The sequence below is a fragment of the Zosterops lateralis genome (assembly GCF_965231275.1).
Source record: "Zosterops lateralis genome assembly, chromosome: 1".
NCBI classification, from domain to species: domain Eukaryota; kingdom Metazoa; phylum Chordata; class Aves; order Passeriformes; family Zosteropidae; genus Zosterops; species Zosterops lateralis.
In genome coordinates, this window is record NC_139762.1 from 955,767 (window position 1) to 976,437 (window position 20,671).

General features: G+C 46.5%; 1 protein-coding gene across 4 annotated transcripts in view; it reads right to left on the reverse strand.

Annotated features, from left to right (window-relative positions):
• MAP4 (microtubule associated protein 4) overlaps positions 1-20,671 on the reverse strand; it is a 187,972-nt gene that overhangs the window by 28,019 nt on the left and 139,282 nt on the right. For all 4 annotated transcript variants that reach the window (XM_083884868.1, XM_083884869.1, XM_083884867.1 and 1 more), the window contains exons 13-14: positions 3,175-3,275; positions 1,903-2,115 (exon numbers count right to left, since the gene is read on the reverse strand). In XM_083884868.1, the coding sequence (XP_083740994.1) occupies positions 1,903-2,115; positions 3,175-3,275 (314 nt within the window). The remainder of the gene's footprint in view (positions 1-1,902; positions 2,116-3,174; positions 3,276-20,671) is intronic.

Sequence of the window (20,671 nt, forward strand, 5' to 3'; positions counted from 1 at the left end):
AGGAGTTGTATAAAAAAGGAATTCCTGGCTGGGAGGGTGGGGAGACCCTGGCACAGCTGTGGCTGCCCCTGGAGCCCTGGCCAGGGATGGACATTGGGGCTTGGAGCAGCCTGGGACAATGAAAAGTGTCCCTGTCCATGGCAGGGTTGGGCTTTAAGGTCCTTCCCAACCCAACCTAATTCATGGCAGCTCATCAGGACAACCTCAACACCACACTCAGGTTTAATCTTCCTCTGTGCCAACACAATTCAGCACCAGGGACATGATACCACCCCTGGAAAGCTGCTCCCAACACCCTGAATCCCATCCCTGATCTCCAGGATGGAGAATCCAGGAATTCTACTGTGGGTGAGCAGATTCACCTCGTGGGTGAAGACTGGGATTCATGGCAGCTCATCAGGACAACCTCAGCACCACACTCAGGTTTAATTCTCCTCTGTGCTGCCACAATTCAGCACCAGGGACACAATACCATCCCTGGAAAGATGCTCCCAACACCCTGAATCCCATCCCTGATCTCAGCCAGGAATTCTGCTGTGGGCGAGCAGATTCACCTCATGGGTGAGGACTGGGATTCATGGCAGCTCATCAGGACCCAATTCAGCACCAGGGACACGATACCATCCCTGGAAAGATGCTCCCAACACCCTGAATCCCATCCCTGATCTCATCTAGGCACGGGAATTCTGCTGTGGGTGATCCCATCCCTGATCTCATCCAGGAATTCTGCTGTGGGTGAGCAGATTCACCTCGTGGGTGAGAACTGGGATTCATGGCAGCTCATCAGGACCCAATTCAGCACCAGGGACACGATGCCACCCTTGAGAAGCTACTCCCAACACCCTGAATCCCATCCCTGATCTCAGCCAGGCATGGGAATTCTGCTGTGGGTGATCCCATCCCTGATCTCAGCCAGGCACAGGAATTCTGCTGTGGGTGAGCAGATTCAGACTGGGATTCATGGCAGCTCATCAGGACAACCTCAGCACCACATTCAGGTCTAATCTTCCTCTGTGCTGCCACAATTCCATGCCAGGAACACGATGCCACCCCTGGAAAGCTGCTCCCAACACCCTGAACCCCATCCCTGATCTCCAGGATGGAGAAGCCAGGAATTCTGCTGTGGGTGAGCAGATTCACCTCATGGGTGAGGACTGGGATTCATGGCAGCTCATCAGGACCCAATTCAGCACCAGGGACACGATGCCACCCTTGGGAAGCTGCTCCCAACACCCTGAATCCCATCCCTGATCTCAGCCAGGCATGGGAATTCTGCTGTGGGTGAGCAGATTCAGACTGGGATTCATGGCAGCTCATCAGGACAACCTCAGCACCACATTCAGGTCTAATCTTCCTCTGTGCTGCCACAATTCCATGTCAGGAACACAATACCATCCCTGGAAAGCTGCTCCCAACACCCTGAACCCCATCCCTGATCTCATCCAGGCACGGGAATTCTGCTGTGGGTGATCCCATCCCTGATCTCAGCCAGGAATTCTGCTGTGGGTGAACAGATTCAGGCAGCTCATCAGGACAACCTCAGCACCAAACTCAGGTTTAATCCTCCTCTGTGCCAACACAATTCAGCACCAGGGACATGATACCACCCCTGGAAAGCTGCTCCCAACACCCTGAATCCCATCCCTGATCTCCAGGATGGAGAATCCAGGAATTCTGCTGTGGGTGAGCAGATTCACCTTGTGGGTGAGGACTGGGATTCATGGCAGCTCATCAGGACCCAATTCAGCACCAGGGACACGATGCCACACTTGAGAAGCTGCTCCCAACACCCTGAATCCCATCCCTGATCTCAGCCAGGCACGGGAATTCTGCTGTGGGTGAGCAGATTCACCTCATGGGTGAGGACTGGGAACACTCCCTGGGTGCTCAGGCAACTCTTACCTTTGGTTTTGCCTCTTTTGGAGTTAAGGTGGAGGGACGGGTGGTGCTGCTGCTGGTGCCGGGGCGTTTGGAGGCGCTGCCTGGAGTAGGACCTGCAGTTGAGCTCGTGGGTTTTTTATTTGGGGTGGCCGAGCTCGGCCTCTTGGGGCTGGTGGTGGCCAAAGGCTTGGCTTTCCCTGCCGCCGCCTTGGGAGGGCACGTGGATGCAGCAGGCTTTGGGCATGGGCCAAAAAGCAAAATCCGGGATAAAACCAAAGAAATACAACAGAAAACAGTGCATTGTGAACCAAAACATTGAGCTGCAACAACAGAAAAGTGGTATTTTTAAAGGAAACAAACAAATAAATAATAAACATAATAATAAAAATAAAAATAAACATAAACATAAAATAAACATAATAATAATAGTAATAATAATAATAATAATAGTAATAATAATAGTAATAATAATAATTTTTCTGTTTTCTGAGCTCAACGAAGACTGAAAATGCAGCACAGCCTCTGTGGCTGGAGGGGGGGAGGAAGGGATCTGCCATTCAATTCCAAACCAAAGGGGATTTATTTCAGCAGCATGAAAAGCAACAGAAGGAACGGCTGGTAAAGCTGGATTAGTAATTGGGTGCTCCTGGCATCCAGAGCTACGTGCAATCCCCAGGCCGTGGCTTTCCAATTATGGGCACGCAGGGATTGTGAGCTCCAAATCCTCATGGGATCAGCTCCTGTGGGGAGGACACGGCCCCTGGCCCCCCCCAGCCCTCCTGGGGACACTCAGGGGGGACTTTTCTGAGTGCTGGGAGCTCCTGAGAGCTCCAAATCTCCTGAGCAGGACTCTGCACACAGAGAAACCTGCTGGGAACAGCTCACAGAGCATCACTGAGCACAGGTGTTTTACTACACCTTTACTACGCGTTTACTACTGCTGCAACCACCAACAGCAGCCAGGGAATCCACTGAAATATAAACTTTTATCAAAGTTTGCCACAAGCTGGGCCACCACCAGCCAGGGAATTCACTGAAATATAAACTTTTATCAAAGTTTGCCACAAGCTGGGCCAACACCAGCCAGGGAATTCACTAAAATAAATTTTTATTTTAGTGGCACAGGTTGGACCAGTGGCAGCTCTGAACAGGATGGGTTTGCTCCAGGGGCAAAGGCTCACAAGTGGCAGCTCAGAAAACAGAATTTGGGCTGGCACAGCTGAGGAAGCAGAAAAAAAAGCTGGGAAATAAAACCCATGGAAGCAGAAATGCCCAAAAGGGAACAGCTCCTACCTTGGTTTTCTTCTCAGGGCTGGGAGGGAGCTCCTTGTTGGGAGGAGCTGTGATGTCGTTCCCACTCACGGCCTCGGCTGCTTTGGCCTCCTCTGGTTTGGCTGGGGGAAAGAAGGGACATTTGTAAGTTTAAAGTTATTTTTTTTTGGTTTGTTTTTAAAGATTTTTTTTTTTTTTTTTTAGTTCACTGTTATTCAACACAGCAGCAGGACTGACACAGCACAGGTTGGTGTTAGTGGAAAATCTCCTAATCCCCAGAACACCTGCAGGAAGGAAGATTTTCCCTGGACACAGGACAGGTTCATCCAGATGCTGTTTGATCCTGATTTCTCACGTTGTCCCAGTGGGGAAAAGCCAGACAGCAGATGAAGGAAACCTGTGGTTTAATTTAAATAACAAATCTTCTCATTTTTCATGTTGTGACAATAAATTGTTGGAATGTTAATGGTGAAAGCTCTGACCTCTTCCAGGTTTTACACTTTTCCTGGAGTGGGGGTTCTGTTCCCAACTATCCCTGTTGTTACAGCAGTTCCTGCTCAACCTTTATTCCACCCTCATCCACAGCTGGAGCCCTCAGGGAGCAGAGAGGATTCCCTGAATCCTGATGGGAGCAACAGGAAAGGTGACAGGTCCCAGCCCTGTGAACAAGGACCTGGAGCTGCTGGAGAGATCCAGAGGAGGTTCCAGGGCTGGGAGAGCTGGGAATGTTCCCCTGGAGAGGAGAAGCTCCAGGGAGAGCTGAGGGTACCTAAAGGGGCTCCAGGAGAGCTGGAGAGGGACTGGGGACAAGGGATGGAGGGACAGGACACAGGGAATGGCTTTGAGCTGACAGAAGGAGATTTAGGTGGGATGTTGGGAATTAGGAATTCCTGGCTGGGCTGGAATTCCCAGGGAAGTCAAGTTGGAATTTTCTGCTGGAAAAGGGGATCCAGGGCTGGGATTGTGCCCCTCTGCCCCCTCAGGTGAATCCCCACCTGCAGAGCTGCCCCAGGCCTGGAGCCCAAAATCCACAGGAGCTGCTGGAGAGATCCAGAGGAGGCCCCGGAGCTGCTCCAGGGCTGGGAGAGCTGGGAATGTTCCCCTGGAGAGGAGAAGCTCCAGGGAGAGCTCAGAGCCCCTGGCAGGGCCTGAAGGAGCTCCAGGAGAGCTGGAGAGGGACTGGGGACAAGGGATGGAGGGACAGGACACTGGGAATGGCTTTAACTGAAGAGAATACATTTAGATTGTTTATAAAGAGGAAATTCTTGGCTGGGAGGGTGATGAGGGCCTGGCACAGGGTGCCCAGAGCAGCTGTGGCTGCCCCTGGATCCCTGGAAATGTCCCAGGCCAGGCTGGACAGGGTTTGGAGCAGCCTGGGACAGTGGGAGGTGTCCCTGCCATGGCAGGGGTGGAATGGGATGGTCCTTAATTCCTCTTTCCATCCAAACCATCCCAAGAGTCCCACGAGAGCAGGAACGTGGAGATCCCATTCTGGCAGATCCCACACTGGGCCCTCACTGCAGCTGTTACAGCACAAAACTCACTTGCAGTGCCAAGAAATGCCACTTTTCCCTGTGATTGTTCATTTTTTGGCCATTGTCACCCGAGTTGGGACACTGAACACAGCCAGGAGTTCCCCAAGGAGAGCAGCTCCATTTCCTCTGAAAACCCAGAACCCAAAGCAGTTCCCAGCCACAGCAGCACCAGCATCACCCTCCAGCCCAACAAAACCTTCATTTAAGAGCAGTTTTCCCATATTTTCTCCCCAAATCCCTCAAATCCACAGCACCAGGAACAGCTTCCCTAAAAATCACTTCCAAACCTTCCTTCCCCAGGGTGCAGCTGCACAACCACCCTGCCCTGGGCTTGTCTGAATTTCAGGCAGGATCTTGTGCCAAGAGCCCAGCACAAATTCCTGCCTCTCCTCTGTCATCTGGGGATTCAAATCCAGCCTGATCCGTGTTGGACTCTGCTTTTTATAACCCTGCGACAGATTGTGACAAGGCCGGGGTAACAATTCCAGCAGTAAACAGCCTGTTCTCTCCGTGTCTTTTGGAAATGATTCTTCCTGTTCCTCGTTTTGCTGCTTGTCAGACTTGACAGGAGTGTCTCAGAGGATGGTTCAGGGAAATAAAATCACCCCATGCCTCCAGCTCACCAGAGTATGGGCTTGTTGTTTTTTTGTGTTCTGATGTTCTGACTCCAGGAAAAGTTCAGGATAATATTTTTTTTTTTTTTTTTTCCCCCGAATTGGTTGAACCCCTTCCTAACCCATCTGCCTTTCCAGTTTTGCAGCACTGGGCTGAGCATCCTGGGCACAAAAAAGAGGCTTGAAAAGAAAAAGCAGCAAAATATAGAAGTCGAACATCTCTCTTAATGCAGAATTCTTGGGAATTGTGTCTGTTCACCTGAAAAACCCATTTTTATTGCAGCTGATCTCTACCTGCTTTTCCTCCCCTGCACATTTCAATAAACATTTATTTTCTCTCTGGTTTCACCTGCCAGTTCCACCCCAGCAATGGCAGCAGCAGCAGTTGTCAGCAATTCCCTCTCCTGAAAAACAACCTCCTGCCCATTCCCCGCTCTTTGCAAAAGCTTCATTTGGAACCTGAGCAGTCTCAAATATCCCTGACACCAAGGTGACTTCCCAGCTGCTGTCATTAATTATTTCAGCTAATTCAGCACCAACATTAAACCTCAGGCTGATGAGGGTTGGCAGCACCAATGCCATGAATTCTCAGGATCAGGGAATGCTCCTCAAATCCTGCAACATCCAAAGGTTCAGGATCTGAAATCCAGCAACTTCCACATTCCTGAACCAACGACAACATTAATTTAATGTTATTTCATGTTGTTTAATAGAAGGTGAATAAAAACCAGGACAGGACACAGGGAATGGCTCCCCAGTGCCAGAGGGCAGGGATGGATGGGAGATGGAGCAGGAATTCTCCCCTCTGAGGGTCAGGACTGGATTTGTAGGATGGAGGTGGCAGAAGGATGATTTTGGATCCTCCAACAAGTGGAGTCGTAGGAAGAATTCAGAAAGAGAGAGAACAAAAGAAAAAAAAAAATTCTCAATTGGTAAATCCTAATGTTTGGTAGAGGGAAAGGTCAGGTGGAGAGACATGGAAAAAAATCCTGGTTGGGAGGGTGGGGAGAGGATGGGATGGAAATTCCAGATTTGCTGTGGCTGCCCCTGGATCCCTGGAAATGTCAAAGGCCAGGTTGGAGCAGCCTGGGACAGTGAGAGATGTCCCTGCCAGGGAATGGATGGGCTTTAAGGTCCCTCAAATCCAAACCATTCCATTATGAGGATAACACTATTATTATTATTATTATTATTATTATTATTATTATTATTATTGTTATTTTTAAAAAAAAACCAAGGGAAATGGGTAGAGAACTTCTCTACTCAAGGGGCTGTAAATCCTCATGTTTGGTAGAGGGAAAGGTCAGGTGGAGAGACATGGAAAAAATTCCTGGTTGTGAGGGTAGGGAGGGGATGGGATGGAAATTCCAGATTTGCTGTGGCTGCCCCTGGATCCCTGGAATGTCCAAGGCCAGGTTGGATCACCCTGGGACAGTGGGAGATGTCCCTGCCATGGCAGGGGTGGGAATGGATGAGCTTTAAGGTCTCTCAAATCCAAACCATTCCATGATGAGAATATTATTATTATTATTATTATTATTATTATTATTATTATTATTAAAAAAAAAAAATCACGGGAGATGGGTAGAGAACTTCTCTACTCAAGGGGCTGTAAATCCTCATGTTTGATAGAGGGAAAGGTCAGGTGGAGAGACATGGAAAAAATTCCTGGTTGTGAGGGTGGGGAGGGGATGGGATGGAAATTCCAGATTTGCTGTGGCTGCCCCTGGATCCCTGGCAGTGTCCAAGGCCAGGTTGGATCACCCTGGGACAGTGGGAGGTGTCCCTGCCATGGCAGGAGTGGGAATGGATGGGCTTTAAGGTCTCTCAAATCCAAACCATTCCATGATGATGATGATACTATTATTATTACTATTATTATTATTATTGTTAAAAAAAATCAGGGGAAATGGGTAGAGAACTTCCCTACTCGAGGTGCTGTAATTCAGGCTCCATCTCTGACATTCCAGGACACACAAACCTGCCCCATCCCCCAGGAATTACAGAAGGCTGGGTTTGGGGGTTCAATATTCATTAGCCCTGTGCTCATCAGGACATTTCCTCCCATTCACGGTTTAATTACGAGGCTGTTCTCAGAGCACAGAACTGGGACCGTTTCCTACTTACGAGGAGAAGCTGCCAAACCTTAATCAAATTTGTTCATTAGGGCTGCAAAGAATTATTATTTTTTTTTTTCAGTTTGCCTGCTCCCCCAAGCACAGCGAGGAGCCCCTGAATGATATTTGAAAGGCATTTTTTATTGGAGCTGCTGCGCCCTGAGCCGGCTCTTCCTGCTGCTGACTCAGCACCACAAGGAAAAGGGGCTTCAAGGAGACAAGAAAGGACATTCCCATCTGGCATTTGATCCCTCCGAGGCTCAGCTTTGCCCTCAGGAGTGTTCTCTGCACTGTTCCTGTCTCTGATGGCAGCCTGTCCATCCTTGTTCCCTTTTCTCACCCTTCCTGACTCGCCGCGCGTTTCTCGTGCTGAAAATTGAAATTTTTTGGGATGTTTCGATCATTTTTAAGAGAAACAATGCAAGAAATGATTCCTGTCGCTGGTGGAGCTGTGGCACAGGGTGGCCAGAGAAGCTGGGGCTGCCCCTGTGTTGGGAAAGATGAATCAGGGAAACCTTATAAATATGATTGCTTGGCAAAAGATTCTGAAAATATGAAACCTGTAATCGAAATGGAAGCTCACTTTGAGTTGTAGGATACCAAGTCTTAGTTACTCTATAACCTAAAGACAACAGCCTGGGCAGCTGGAGGAGAATCCCTTTGGATTGAACAATCCCCTTCTGCTGGCTGAGGGACCCAAAGGTCAATGCAGCAAAACAGAAAAGTCTAAAGAGGAGTTTTTAGAGTTTAAAATATAACACATGGTGATGTAGTAGTTCTTACAGGCTGTATGGAGATTCTATAGGATTTTCTGTCTTGTATTGGTTGGTCACTGTAAATTAGAATATTCAACACAAAAGGAGATGGAATGGATTGTAACCTGGACCTCGCTCTGTTGATTTTCCCTAGCTCTCTTCTCTTCTCTTCTCTCTTGGTTTTCCTCTTCGCCCTGTCCTCTCTTCTCTTCTCTCTTCCCCCTGCACTCTGACCCTGCCCCTTGCTCTCTCTCTCCCCTCTCCTCAGCCCAAACCCTCTTTGCTCTCTCTCCTTCTCTCTCTGGCACTTCCCTCCAGCCCAGGCTGGTGGCTGAAGGCAAAGCCCCTTCTACCCACGGCCCTTGCAATAAACCCACATATTCTGGAATATCTCAGCTCTGCAGAGTCCCTTGTCCCTGTAAGTCACGGATGCTTCTACACCCCTGGATCCCTGGAAGTGTCCCAGGTGAGGTCAGACAGGGTTTGGACACCCTGGGACAGTGAAATGTGTCCCTGCCATGGCTGGGGTGACACTGGATGGGTTTTGAGGTTTGTCCCAACCCAAATCAATCTGGACTTCTGCACCAGTGAGAAGAAATGACTGCACAATAATCCCTGAAGCAAAAAAACTCCAGGATTTTTTTTTGGGTTTTAAAATGAGGAAGGAGCAAACTCCTAAATTTGTGTCTTCTGTAACAGCAACAGCCAGAGACATCCCTGGGCTCAAACTCTGCAGCATTCCCTGGAAAAGTCACATCCCAGTGGGGATGGAATTCAGAAAGAGAGAGAACAAAAGAAAAAAAAAAAAAATCATAAATCCTGATGTTTGAAAGAGGGAATGATCAGGTGAAACAAGGAAAAAATTCCTGGTTGTAAAAGTGTGTAAAACCCCCAAAAAAATCCTGGAATAAACAGCAAGAACAAGATGATCTGTGCCAAAACTACACCCAGAAATGTAAGATTTAACTCCTTGTGCTAAAAGTGACTGATATTCTTCTCCCAGATGTGAAAAATGGCAAATGTAGCTCTGAGATTTACTTTATTTCAGAAGAGTGAGGCACCAAACCCCTCCAATGAGGCAAAGCCCCACTAAAGCCCAACCAGCTCAAAAACCTGATTTTAAAATTAATTTATTTCCAAAAACCAAGTGCTTGCCATGGCTGGATGAAGGACACAGTGAACATCACCATGTGGGGTTTGGATAGAACTGAGCTCAGAGGGAACAAGACTCAGAATAAATCAGCAATGGTGATTTTTCAGAATAAACACCAATAATGAGATGATCTGTAATAAAACTACACCCAGAAAAGCAAGATTTAACTCCTTGTGCTAAAAGTGACTGATATTCTTCTCCCAGATGTGAAAAATGGCAAATGCAGCTCTGAGATTTGCCTTGTTCCAGCAGAGAGAGGCACCAAACCCCTCCAATGAGGCAAAGCCCCACTAAAGCCCAACCAGCTCAAAAATCTGAATTTTTAAAATGAATTTGTCTCCAGTGAAAATCACCACATGGGGTTTGGACAGAACTGAGCTCAGAAGGAACAAGACTCAAAATAAATCAGCAATGGTGATTTTTGAGAATAAATACCAATAACGAGATGATCTGTGCCAAAACTACACCCAGAAAAGCAAGATTTGACTCCTTGGGTTAAAAGTGACTGATATTCTTCTCCCAGATGTGAAAAATGGGGAGTGTAACTGTGAGATTTGCCTTGTTCCAGCAGAGAGAGGCACCAAACCCCTCTAATAAAGGAATGAACCTCCCAAGTGACACACAGAGAGCAGGGACAGCTCCTGCAGGGGCACTCAGCCTGCCCTGGGGTTTTGGCATCCACCTGGAAAGGAAATTCTGGGCTCTGAGAAGACTCTAAATGTGCTTTACCCTTAAATTCTCACTTCTCTACTCGCTGCCCATCTCCTGGTGGTTCCTACCTGCAGCTGAGGAGATAAAACCTGATATGACACAGCCAAAGTGGGAGAGGCAATGGCTTTAAGAGTCTTTTCTCTGCAAGAACCGAGACTAGAACAGCTCCTTTATCAGCTGTGGGAAGAGCAAAGGTGTCCACAAGCCTCAGCAAGGAGCAGTTTGTTCTTTATTTCCTTAAAACTTCCCATTTTGGACACTGAGTGTCTCTCCAAAGGTTCCTGAGCAGCTCCAAAACAGCTCAGCACAACATCCCAGGGAGCCTTTGAGCACATTTTGCAAATTAAGGATTGGAAAACCCTTGGAAAAGCCTCTCAGACCATGGAGTCCAACTGATCCCCAGCACTGTCCCACGTCCCCAAGGGCTTTTACATCCCTCCAGTGATGGGGACGCCCTTTTGGGGAAGAAGTGGGAATGGTTTCCACTGCCAGAGGGGAGGGATGGATGGGATTTTGGGCAGGAATTGTTCCCTGGGAGGGTGGGGAGGCTCTGGCACAGCTGTGGCTGCTCCTGGATCTCTGAAATATCCAAGGCCAGGCTGGATACTGGGGTTTGGAGCAGCCTGGGACAGTGGGAGGAATCCCTGCCATGGCAGGAGGTTGGAATTAAATGAGTTTTAAGGTCCTTTCCAACCCAAACTCTCCTGTGGCTGAGCAGTCCCAGCTGCAGGGACATCCCCAGGGACACTGAGCAGCCCCAGGCTGGAGGGAGCACAAAGAAATCCCCAAATCTCCATCCATGGGGACACTCACAGCTGGAACAGGTGCCTGGACAGGCTTTTGGGGCAGGGTTAAAGCAGCCCAGCCTCAGTGAGTCCTGCCACAGCTGCACAGAGGGGCTGCCCCCCATGCCCACAACTCCCCCCAGGCTTTCCTGAAGCCAAATCCTGATTTTGGGTAACTGGGAATAGAATTCCTAACAAGAAGGAGGAAAAAAATCATTCCACCCACTCCTCAAAAAAACCCAAAAAAACCAAACCAAACCAAAACAAAACCAAAAAACAAAAACAAAAACAAACAACCCCCCCCCAAAAAAAAACCAAAAAAAACCCAAAACAACAACAACAACAAACCCAAACCAAACCAAAAAAAAATATCTCTGCCCATCCTGTGAATTCCTGTCCAGCACTTTCTGAGCACAGACAGTGAAATCCCACAGGACAAGGCAGTGGGAAGGGATGGGGGAACATTATTTACCCCAATTCTCCACTCCAGCTACTCCAGAGTGCTCAGGGTGTGTTCAGTTTTACTCTGAGCATCCCCAGAGATGGAGATTCCACATCTGGGGAGCTTCTCCTTCAATATCTGATTTACCTTCCTGGTAAAATAAAGCTCAAATCTCACAGTTCCCAAATTCCTGGCAGGAGCTGTTTTACAGCTTTGCTGAGATCTCTCCCAAGTCCCCCAGCCTGCTTTGCTTTCAGCTGCTGCTGCTGCTATTTTTGTTTGCTGACCCACATTCTTATCCTGGAAAAAAAAACCAAAAAAACCAGAACTGTCTCCCCTTGTTCACAACTTCCCTGTCATTGATGACTTTTCAGACAGAAACCACAACCACCTCCCTCTCTCCATGTTCCCTCTGCCAGGCTGAGGAGTCTCCTTTGGCCATTCCTGTGTGAGCTCCTCCATTACAATGGTTTATTTATCATTTATTTATTATTTATTATCAAACTTCTCATTCCAGAGAGCCTCTGCAAGGATGAGAGATGTGGATTGAGACATTGGACTCAAAGGCAAGCACATGGAATTATGGAATTATGGAATCCCAGAATGGTTTGGGATGGAGAGATCTTGAAAATCATCAACCCCTGCCATGGCAGGGACATCTCCCACTGTCCCAGGGTGTTGGAGTCCAGGACATCCCTCTGGGCACCCTGGAAAGTCACAGACCTTGGTAGAGAGGTCTGGGACCCAAAAAAGAGGGTCTGGGGTCTGAAAAAGAGGGTCTGGGGTCTGTCCAGGGGGGTCTGGGGTCTGCCCAGGGAGGTCTGGGGTCTGTCCAGGGGATCTGGGGTCTGTCCAGGGGGATTTGGGGTCTGCCCAGGGGGGTCTGGGGTCTGTGTAGGGGGTCTGGGGTCTGCCCAGGGGGTCTGGGGTCTGTGCAGGGGGGTCTGGGGTCTGCCCAGGGGGGTTTCCCTGGCACAGAGCCCAGGAGGACACAGGCTTTGATTTTGGTCCATGAGAAAAACATCCAACAGAGAGAAGAATTGCAAGTCACAAAGGTGTTACTGAGAGTAGTGTAGTTACCACTGTGCAGAAGATTTTGTAGTTTGGGGATTTTTAGGATGTAGATGCAAAGGGACAAGATGGTGATTTCAGGGCGGTGCCCTGGGTTCTTCTCCTCCTTCTCCCTTGGCCTCCATCTCCTGCAGTGACGTGGGCACAAAGGAGTTTCAGTGGATTGGGGCAGAGTAGAAATGACCCTGTTGGTGCAGGTGACAGACATTGGCACAGAATTGTAAATAATGGGTGTGTAATTATCTGTATAAGAGGCAGTGACCTCCCATCACAGGGGGGAGTCACCTCGTGTCCAGGCTGCTGTGAACACCTTGGCTGGACACAGAGAATTGTAAGATAAGAACTAATAAACAACGCGAGAAACAAGAAAACCAAGACCTTGAGACTCCTCATCATTCTCACACCGAGCTCAGCACAGACACAGAGTCAGACAGCAAACCCTGAATCCTTCAGAGGTCAAGAGGGAAAATCACTCCCTCGAGCCCACATGAACCACCAGACTTGGAATCTCGGGTGAGAAAAAAACAGATTAAACCTGAGACAAGCTCCATCCAACCTGGCCTTGAGCATTTCCAGGGATCCAGGGGCAGCCACAGCTGCTCTGGGAATTCCATCCCAGCCCTTCCTCACCCTCACAACCATATGGAAAAAATTCCATATATCTCCACCTGACCTTTCCCTCTATCCAACATGAGAATTTACAAATTGACAAGAATTTTTTTTTTCTTTTGTTCTCTCTCTTTCTGAATTCCTACAATTCCACTTGCTGAAAAAAAGCCACACAAAATCATCCTTCTGCCACCTCCACCCCACAAATCCAGTGCACTGCAGTTCCAGGTGATGCTGAGCTGAATCCAGGAGGGAACAAACACAAACCTTCACCCTCCCAGAGCCCTTCACCTTCAGTTTTGTGTAACAGCTCTCAGGAAAGCTGCAACTGTGTGTGAGAAAAAAAAAAAACCCTCAACAGGCACGAAATCTGAAAAGCTTTGCTGTTTGTATTCCCTGAAGAAATAAAATGAGGCAACAGCACTTACAGGAATGTACCCAGGAGGATTTTTTTTTGAAGTTACTGCACTGTTTGATAAATCACAGAATTCTGCAGCAAAACCTGTGAGCAGCAGCTCCTCAAACTCCAACCAGCAGCTCAGGAAAGAGAAAACACCCCCAAAAATCCATTTTCCATGTCAGAAGGAAGGAACCTGCCTTGGGTTCCTCTCAAAAGGTCAGAAATGTTTCTGTTTTCTGCCACCAGGGCAGGCAAAGGCTGGATCTGTAATCTCATTTTGATTTTTGGGATTCTTGCACCTCGTGTCCCATGCAGAGGGTGCTGAGCCCTCCCCAGGCTCCCCAGGGAATGGGAACATTCCCAACCCTTCCAGAGCTCCATGAGCATTCCCAGGGCTGCCCAAGGTGGGATTTTGGGGTGTCTGTGCATGGCCAGGGGTTGGATCAATGATCCCTGTGGATGCTTCAGGATATTCCATGTTCTCCTGTGATTCCTCTCTCCCTAAAATAAATAAAGCATTTAAATAAAGCATTTAAATCAAGCATTCCCATGGATATTTGGGATATCCTGGAGAGTCACTGGCCCTTTGTGCCACCTCCCTGCAGCTGCAGCCCAACGTGAACCAGGCCAGGCTTCATCCCCAGATCCCCAGCCAGGGATATTCAGCAGCCTAAGCCCAACTAAAACATCATTCAATGAAACAGCTCCGTAATTCTCCTCGGGATTAGAGTCATCAGCTGGAAATCCATTAAGAGAAATAGATTAAGCAATAAGGCAATGACCATCCTTGTCTTTACTCTCCCTGCTGGATGTAAACAACCCCTGGAACAAAATCTTCCTCTTCCTCCTTCCTCATCCATCAGCACCCCCAAGGAGCAGCTGCATCCCAAAAAAACATCCTCAAATAAACCCATTTTGGCTAGAAAAGTATCTATAATTACACCAAATCTTCATTTGGACAGAAATACAAACCCTGAGCTGAAAAGGCTAAATCAACATCTCCTGCTTGACCCAAATACAGAGGGCAACAAATGCCAAACTCAGTCGAACACGTACATTTTTCTCTTGTTATTAAGAATTGAGAATAAACCAGATGTCCTCTTCTCCTGCATTTGTAAACCCAAGGCTCTGGGATTGTTAAGACTCTATTTTTACCCCCAGTGAGGGAAATCCTAAATCAGAACAAGCCAAAGTGCCTGAACTGGGACTGAGCAATTTCTCCTCCCTATCCAAGTGACCAAAGCAGGACACCCAGAGAGGAGAAGGGAAGAACCAGGGCCCAAATTCCTGATCCAGGCTGGTCCTAAAGCTGCTCTGGATGTTGGAGAAACCTCAAGAGAATCTCCAGGTTGGGAACTGATGGGGCCAGGGGAGATCCAGGGGATTTTCATGGAATTCAGAGATTCCCACACTGGATTGGGTTGGGAGGGACTGTAAAGGGACACAGGGACACCTCCCACTGTCCCAGGGTGATCCAAGTGTCCAACTTGGCCTGGGACATTTCCAGAGATCCACAAATCTCTGGGAATTCCATCCCAGGCAGGAATTCTTTCCCAATCTCCCCTCCATCCCTCCCCTGTGGCATTGGGAATCATTCCCTGCGTCTTGTCCCCTCCAGGCTTTTCCCCAAAGTCCCTTTTCAGCTTTTCAGTGTCTTGAGGCACAAATCTGCTGTTTCCACACTTTTCAAAATCCAAAATAAAGCCAATCCTGTCTTGTCTTGGAACACTCAAGGTGTTACTAATGATCCAACAAATTCCAGTGAGGTTCCTCATCATCCCCCAATTCCAACCAAACACTGCAATCATTTTTCTGTCTTTTCTCCCATTGTTAAAACCATCATTTTTTTTTTTTTCTGTATGTCCAGTTGAGAAGATTTTCAGAATACAAGAAAAAAACCAGACAGAAATTCTGGTTCCCAGCCCCCAGTGGAGTGTCTGGGAAATCTTGGCTTCTGTGCTCATCTAAACTACAATATTCTGCTGAAAAAAAAATAAAATATCCTTCAGGAGATTGGAAGTTGAATTCTTTCCCAATCTCCCATCCATCCCTCCCCTGTGGCAGTGGGAATCATTCCCTGTGTCCTGTCCCCTCCAGGCTTTTCCCCAAAGTCCCTTTTCAACATCTGAAGGCACAAATCTGCTGTTTCCACACTTTTCAAAATCCAAAATAAAGCCAATCCTGTCTTGTCTTGGAACACTCAAGGTGTTACTAATGTTCCAGTGAGGTTCCTCATCATCCCCCAATTCCAACCAAACACTGCAATCATTTTTCTGTCTTTTCTCCCATTGTTAAAACCATGATTTTTTTTTTTTTTTTTTCCTATATGTCCAGTTGAGAAGATTTTCAGAATACAAGAAAAAAACCAGACAGAAATTCTGGTTCCCAGCCTCCAGTGGAGTGCCTGGGAAATCTTGGCTTCTGTGCTCATCTAAACTACAATGTTCTGCTGAAAAAAAAAAAATAAATAAAATATCCTTCAGGAGATTGAAAGTTGAATTCTTTCCCAATCTCCCATCCATCCCTCCCCTGTGGCATTGGGAATCATTCCCTGTGTCCTGTCCCCTCCAGGCCTTTCCCCAAAGTCCCTTTTCAACATCTGAAGGCACAAACCTGCTGTTTTCACACTTTTCAAAATCCAAAATAAAGCCAATCCTGTCTTGTCTTGGAACACTCAAGGTGTTACTAATGATCCAATGAATTCCAGTGAGGTTCCTCATCATCCCCCAATTCCAACCAAACACTGCAATCATTTTTCTGTCTTTTCTCCCATTGTTAAAACCATGATTTTTTTTTTTTCTGTATGTCCAGTTGAGAAGATTTTTCAGAATACAAGAAAAAAAACAGACAGAAATTCTGGTTCCCAGCCCCTAGTGGAGTGCCTGGGAAATCTTGGCTTCTGTGCTCATCTAAACCACAATATTCTGCTGAAAAAAAAATAAATAAAATATCCTTCAGGAGATTGAAAGTTGAATTCTTTCCCAATCTCCCCTCCATCCCTCCCCTGTGGCATTGGGAAGTCATTCCCTGTGTCCTGTCCCCTCCAGGCCTTTCCCCAAAGTCCCTTTTCAACATCTGAAGGCACAAACCTGCTGTTTTCACACTGTTCAAAATCCAAAATAAAGCCAATCCTGTCTTGTCTTGGAACACTCAAAGTGTTACTAATGTTCCAGTGAGGTTCCTCATCATCCCCCAATTCCAACCAAACACTGCAATCATTTTTCTGTCTTTTCTCCCATTGTTAAAACCATGATTTTTTTTTTTTTTTCCTATATGTCCAGTTGAGAAGATTTTCAGAATACAAGAAAAAAACCAGACAGAAATTCTGGTTCCCAGCCCCCAGTGGAGTGCCTGGGAAATCTTGGCTTCTCATCTAAACCACAATATTCTGCTGAAAAAAATAAATAAAAAATAAAATATCCTTCAGGAGATTGGAATTTATGCTGGACTTTATGGATTATAAAGAAAACTGAGTTGGTGTTGGGTGTGACAGACCCAATTTCTGAAAACATTTCAGGGAGATGCCAAAGAAATGAGAGAAGGCAGAAGGTGAAGGACATCACTGATGGCAATGACACCACTGGGGACAAATAAATACCAATAAATCAACCCTGAATGGGGGTCAAACCTGTCCTTAGTCACTTGTGCAGGGAAGATTTGATTCCTGAAGAGCTGAGCAGGTCCTGGGGCTCAGCTCTGATCAGGACTAATCTGCAGCCTGAAAATACCTGCCCTGGGCACGCCAGGGAGCACCTTCAGAGCATTAAAACTAAAAATTAAACTAAAATTAAACTAAAATTAAACTAAAATTAAACTAAAAGTGCCACCGCCAAATGAGCTTTAAGGTCCCTTCCAATCAAACCACCCTGAGATTCTGTGATCACACCAAGAGCCACCTGTCTGCAAGGAAAAAAAAGTTTTATGTATAATTTTACTGATTCTTTTTGTTAAAAGAACATAAGAGGAGCAGATATTTAATAAAGAAATCCCAAATATTTAGCAAAGAAAAGTTTTATGTACAATTTTACTAATTATTTTTGTTGAAAGAACACAAGAGGAGCAGATATTTAATAAAGAAATCCCAAATATTTAGCAAAGGAAAGTTTGATGTATAATTTTACTAATTCTTTTTGTTAAAAGAACACAAGAGGAGCAGATATTTAGAAAAAAAAAAAAACAAAAAACAAAAAAAACCCACAAAAAAACCAAAAAAAAAAACCACAAAAAAACCCACCAAAAACCCACAAAAAACCACAAAAAAAACCACAAACAAACAAACAAAACAACAAAACAACAACAACAACAACAACAACAACAACAACAAAAACCACAATTCTGGGTGGGCAGAACCAAGAAAGTCTGTTTTAAGTGAAGATACAACAGAAATTATTTGGATCAGCTTACACAATTTTTAAAGTATTTTTAGGATGAAAAAAGGTGCAAGGGACAGGATTTTTTACCCCAGATGTGGGTGCTGAAGTCAGGGGGAACACACAGAACAGGCAGAAAGAAAAAGGGATTAATAAAGAGAAGGAAAAAGTTATTTTCTGTCAGATCAGATGGATCCACTGACACTCTGCCTCGTGACTGGGAGGAGATCTGAGAGGTGAGTGCCAAGATCAGATCTCAGGACAACCTGAGCTTTGAATGAAATACAGATTTATCCTCAGCTCCTCCTCCCAGCCAGCACTGCCTGCTCAGGGGAGTTATTTTTATTAAAACCACCTCTCTGCTGATTAACAGGGAAAAATTCTCAGCAAGTTTAAAAGCTTTTCAGGAATATCTGAAGAATTTCTATCTGGTTTTTCTTGTATTCTGAAAATCCTCTCAACTGGACATACAGAAAACATTTAGTTGCATTTGTCTGCTTCCAGGAGAGGATAAATCCGGAGTTATTTTTACTAAAACCACCTCTGTGCTGATTAACAGGGAAGAATTCTCAGCAAGTTTAAAAGCTTTTCAGGAATATCTGAAGAATTTCTATCTGGTTTTTCTTGTATTCTGAAAATCCTCTCAATTGGACATACAGAAAACATTTAGTTGCATTTGTCTGCTTCCAGGAGAGGATAAATCCAGAGATTAAAATGAGTAAAAAGTTACAAAGAGGAGAAAATAAGTTTTAAAATTTTATGATATTCATGTCTGTAAGAGCTCTGCCATCTCAGTTCTCTCTGGATCAGCTCACCCAGACCTGTGATTGCAAAGACAACAAACAAACTTTTATAATAAAGATTGTGAGAAAAAAAAAATTAAATCAAATGCTAAAAAACCTTTGGCAATCTGAATAAACCATCTAAAATAAACCAGAACCCAGGCAGAACACTGGGAGCATTCCCATCTCAGTGACCTTTCCATCAGGGATGCTCAGCCCCTCTGGGGAAAACATGTCAATCCACTTCAGATGAGGATTTAAATGTTTGTCTGATTTAAAGATCCCACAGAGCTGCCCCTAGAGCTGGACTGAATTCACCAGCCAAGTCAAATTGAGAGTCTCAGTTGCCCAAAATATGAACTTTGTCTCTGATTTGTCCTGTAGCTAAACCTTGGTGTTGGGGCAGGGGTCGGTAAATCCCACCAATCCCCCAAAAAAATGGGACATGGAAAGTGTCAACAAAAACCATCACCCCCAAAAAATTGGGACATGGAAAGTGTCAGCAAAAACCATCACCCCCAAAAAATTGGGACATGAAAAGTATCAGCAAAACCCTAAAACTGTGACATGAAAGGTGTCAGCAAACCCCAAAAAACCTGGGACATGGAAAGTATCAGCAAAACCCTAAAACTGTGACGTGAAAGGTGTCAGAAAACCCCAAAAAACCTGGGACATGGAAAGTATCAGCAAAACCCTAAATCTGTGATGTGAAAGATGTCATCAAACCCCAAAAAAACTGGGACATGGAAAGTGTCAGAAAACACCATCACCCCCAAAAAATTGGGACATGGAAAGTATCAGCAAAACCCTAAAACTGTGACATGCAAAAGCATCATCAAACCCCAAAAAACCTGGGACATGGAAAGTATCAGCAAAACCCAGAACTGTGAAATGCAAAAGCATCATCAAACCCCAAAAAACCTGGGACATGAAAACTATCAGCAAAACCCTAAAACTGTGACGTGAAAAGTGTCAGAAAACCCCAAAAAACTGGGACACGAGAGATGTCAGCAAAGCCCCAAAAATCTGTGATGTGAAAAGTGATGGCAAACCCCTTCACCCTGATATTTCTGTGACATGAGAGGTGTCACAAATACATAATTTCTGGGTTTTTTCTGCTCCACATTTGCTGCCAGCATCTCTTTATTCCTGCCACATTTCAGCTCCCGAGACAAGTGATGAGCTTTTGATGTTCAGGTACAACATCAAGCCCAAGGTTTGACCTGAGCCCAAAGGAACATCCCCAGGTGTTTCTGTGACTTCTCTGTGACCACCAAAGGGCAACCAGTGGTTCCCACTTGCCTGCCAGGACCTGCCAGCTCTGCTCAAGTCTGAGGAGCCACTTGAGCTTGTTAAAATCTGTCCCTCGAGCCACTGAGAGGAACCAGAGAACACTCAGAGGATGGAAAGGGAAGAATCTCAACACTGGAAGTGTCAAAGGCCACTTTGGATGGGGTTTGGAGCATCCTGGGATAGTGGAAAATGTCCCTGCTCGTGGCAAGGGGGGCACTGGATGGGATTTGAGGTCTCTCCAGCCCTGGGATTTTGTGGTTCAGTGAAAAGGTGAGACATGTTGGCACATCACAGAGAGGAGTCTGTGCAGCCCAAACCTCCCTCCACAGCTCCCCAAACGTGAGATTGAAAACTGAAGCATCTTAAAGAAATAATTAGAGAAAGCGGAACTGTAATTAGGGCCTACAGTGATGATGAGGAGCTGTGGCTGAAGGGTAAAGCCCTGAGCTGGGGCAGTGAGAGCTGCCTCAGTGGTGACCATGGGGTGTCACTCACACACCACAAAGCCAGAGGAGGAGGAGAAGAGCTCCATGTGTGAGCACAGCTCCATGTGTGAGCACAGCTCCATGTGTGAGCACAGCTCCATGTGTGAGCACAGCTCCTGTGAGCACAGCTCCATGTGTGAGCACAGCTCCGTGTGTGAGCACAGCTCCATGAGTGAGCACAGCCCCATGTGTGAGCACAGCTCCATGTGTGAGCACAGCCCCATGTGTGAGCACAGCTCCATGTGTGAGCACAGCCCCATGTGTGAGCACAGCTCCATGTGTGAGCACAGCTCCAGGTGTCATGTGTGAGCACAGCTCCATGTGTGAGCACAGCTCCGTGTGTGAGCACAGCTCCATGTGTGAGCACAGCTCCATGTGTGAGCACAGCTCCGTGTG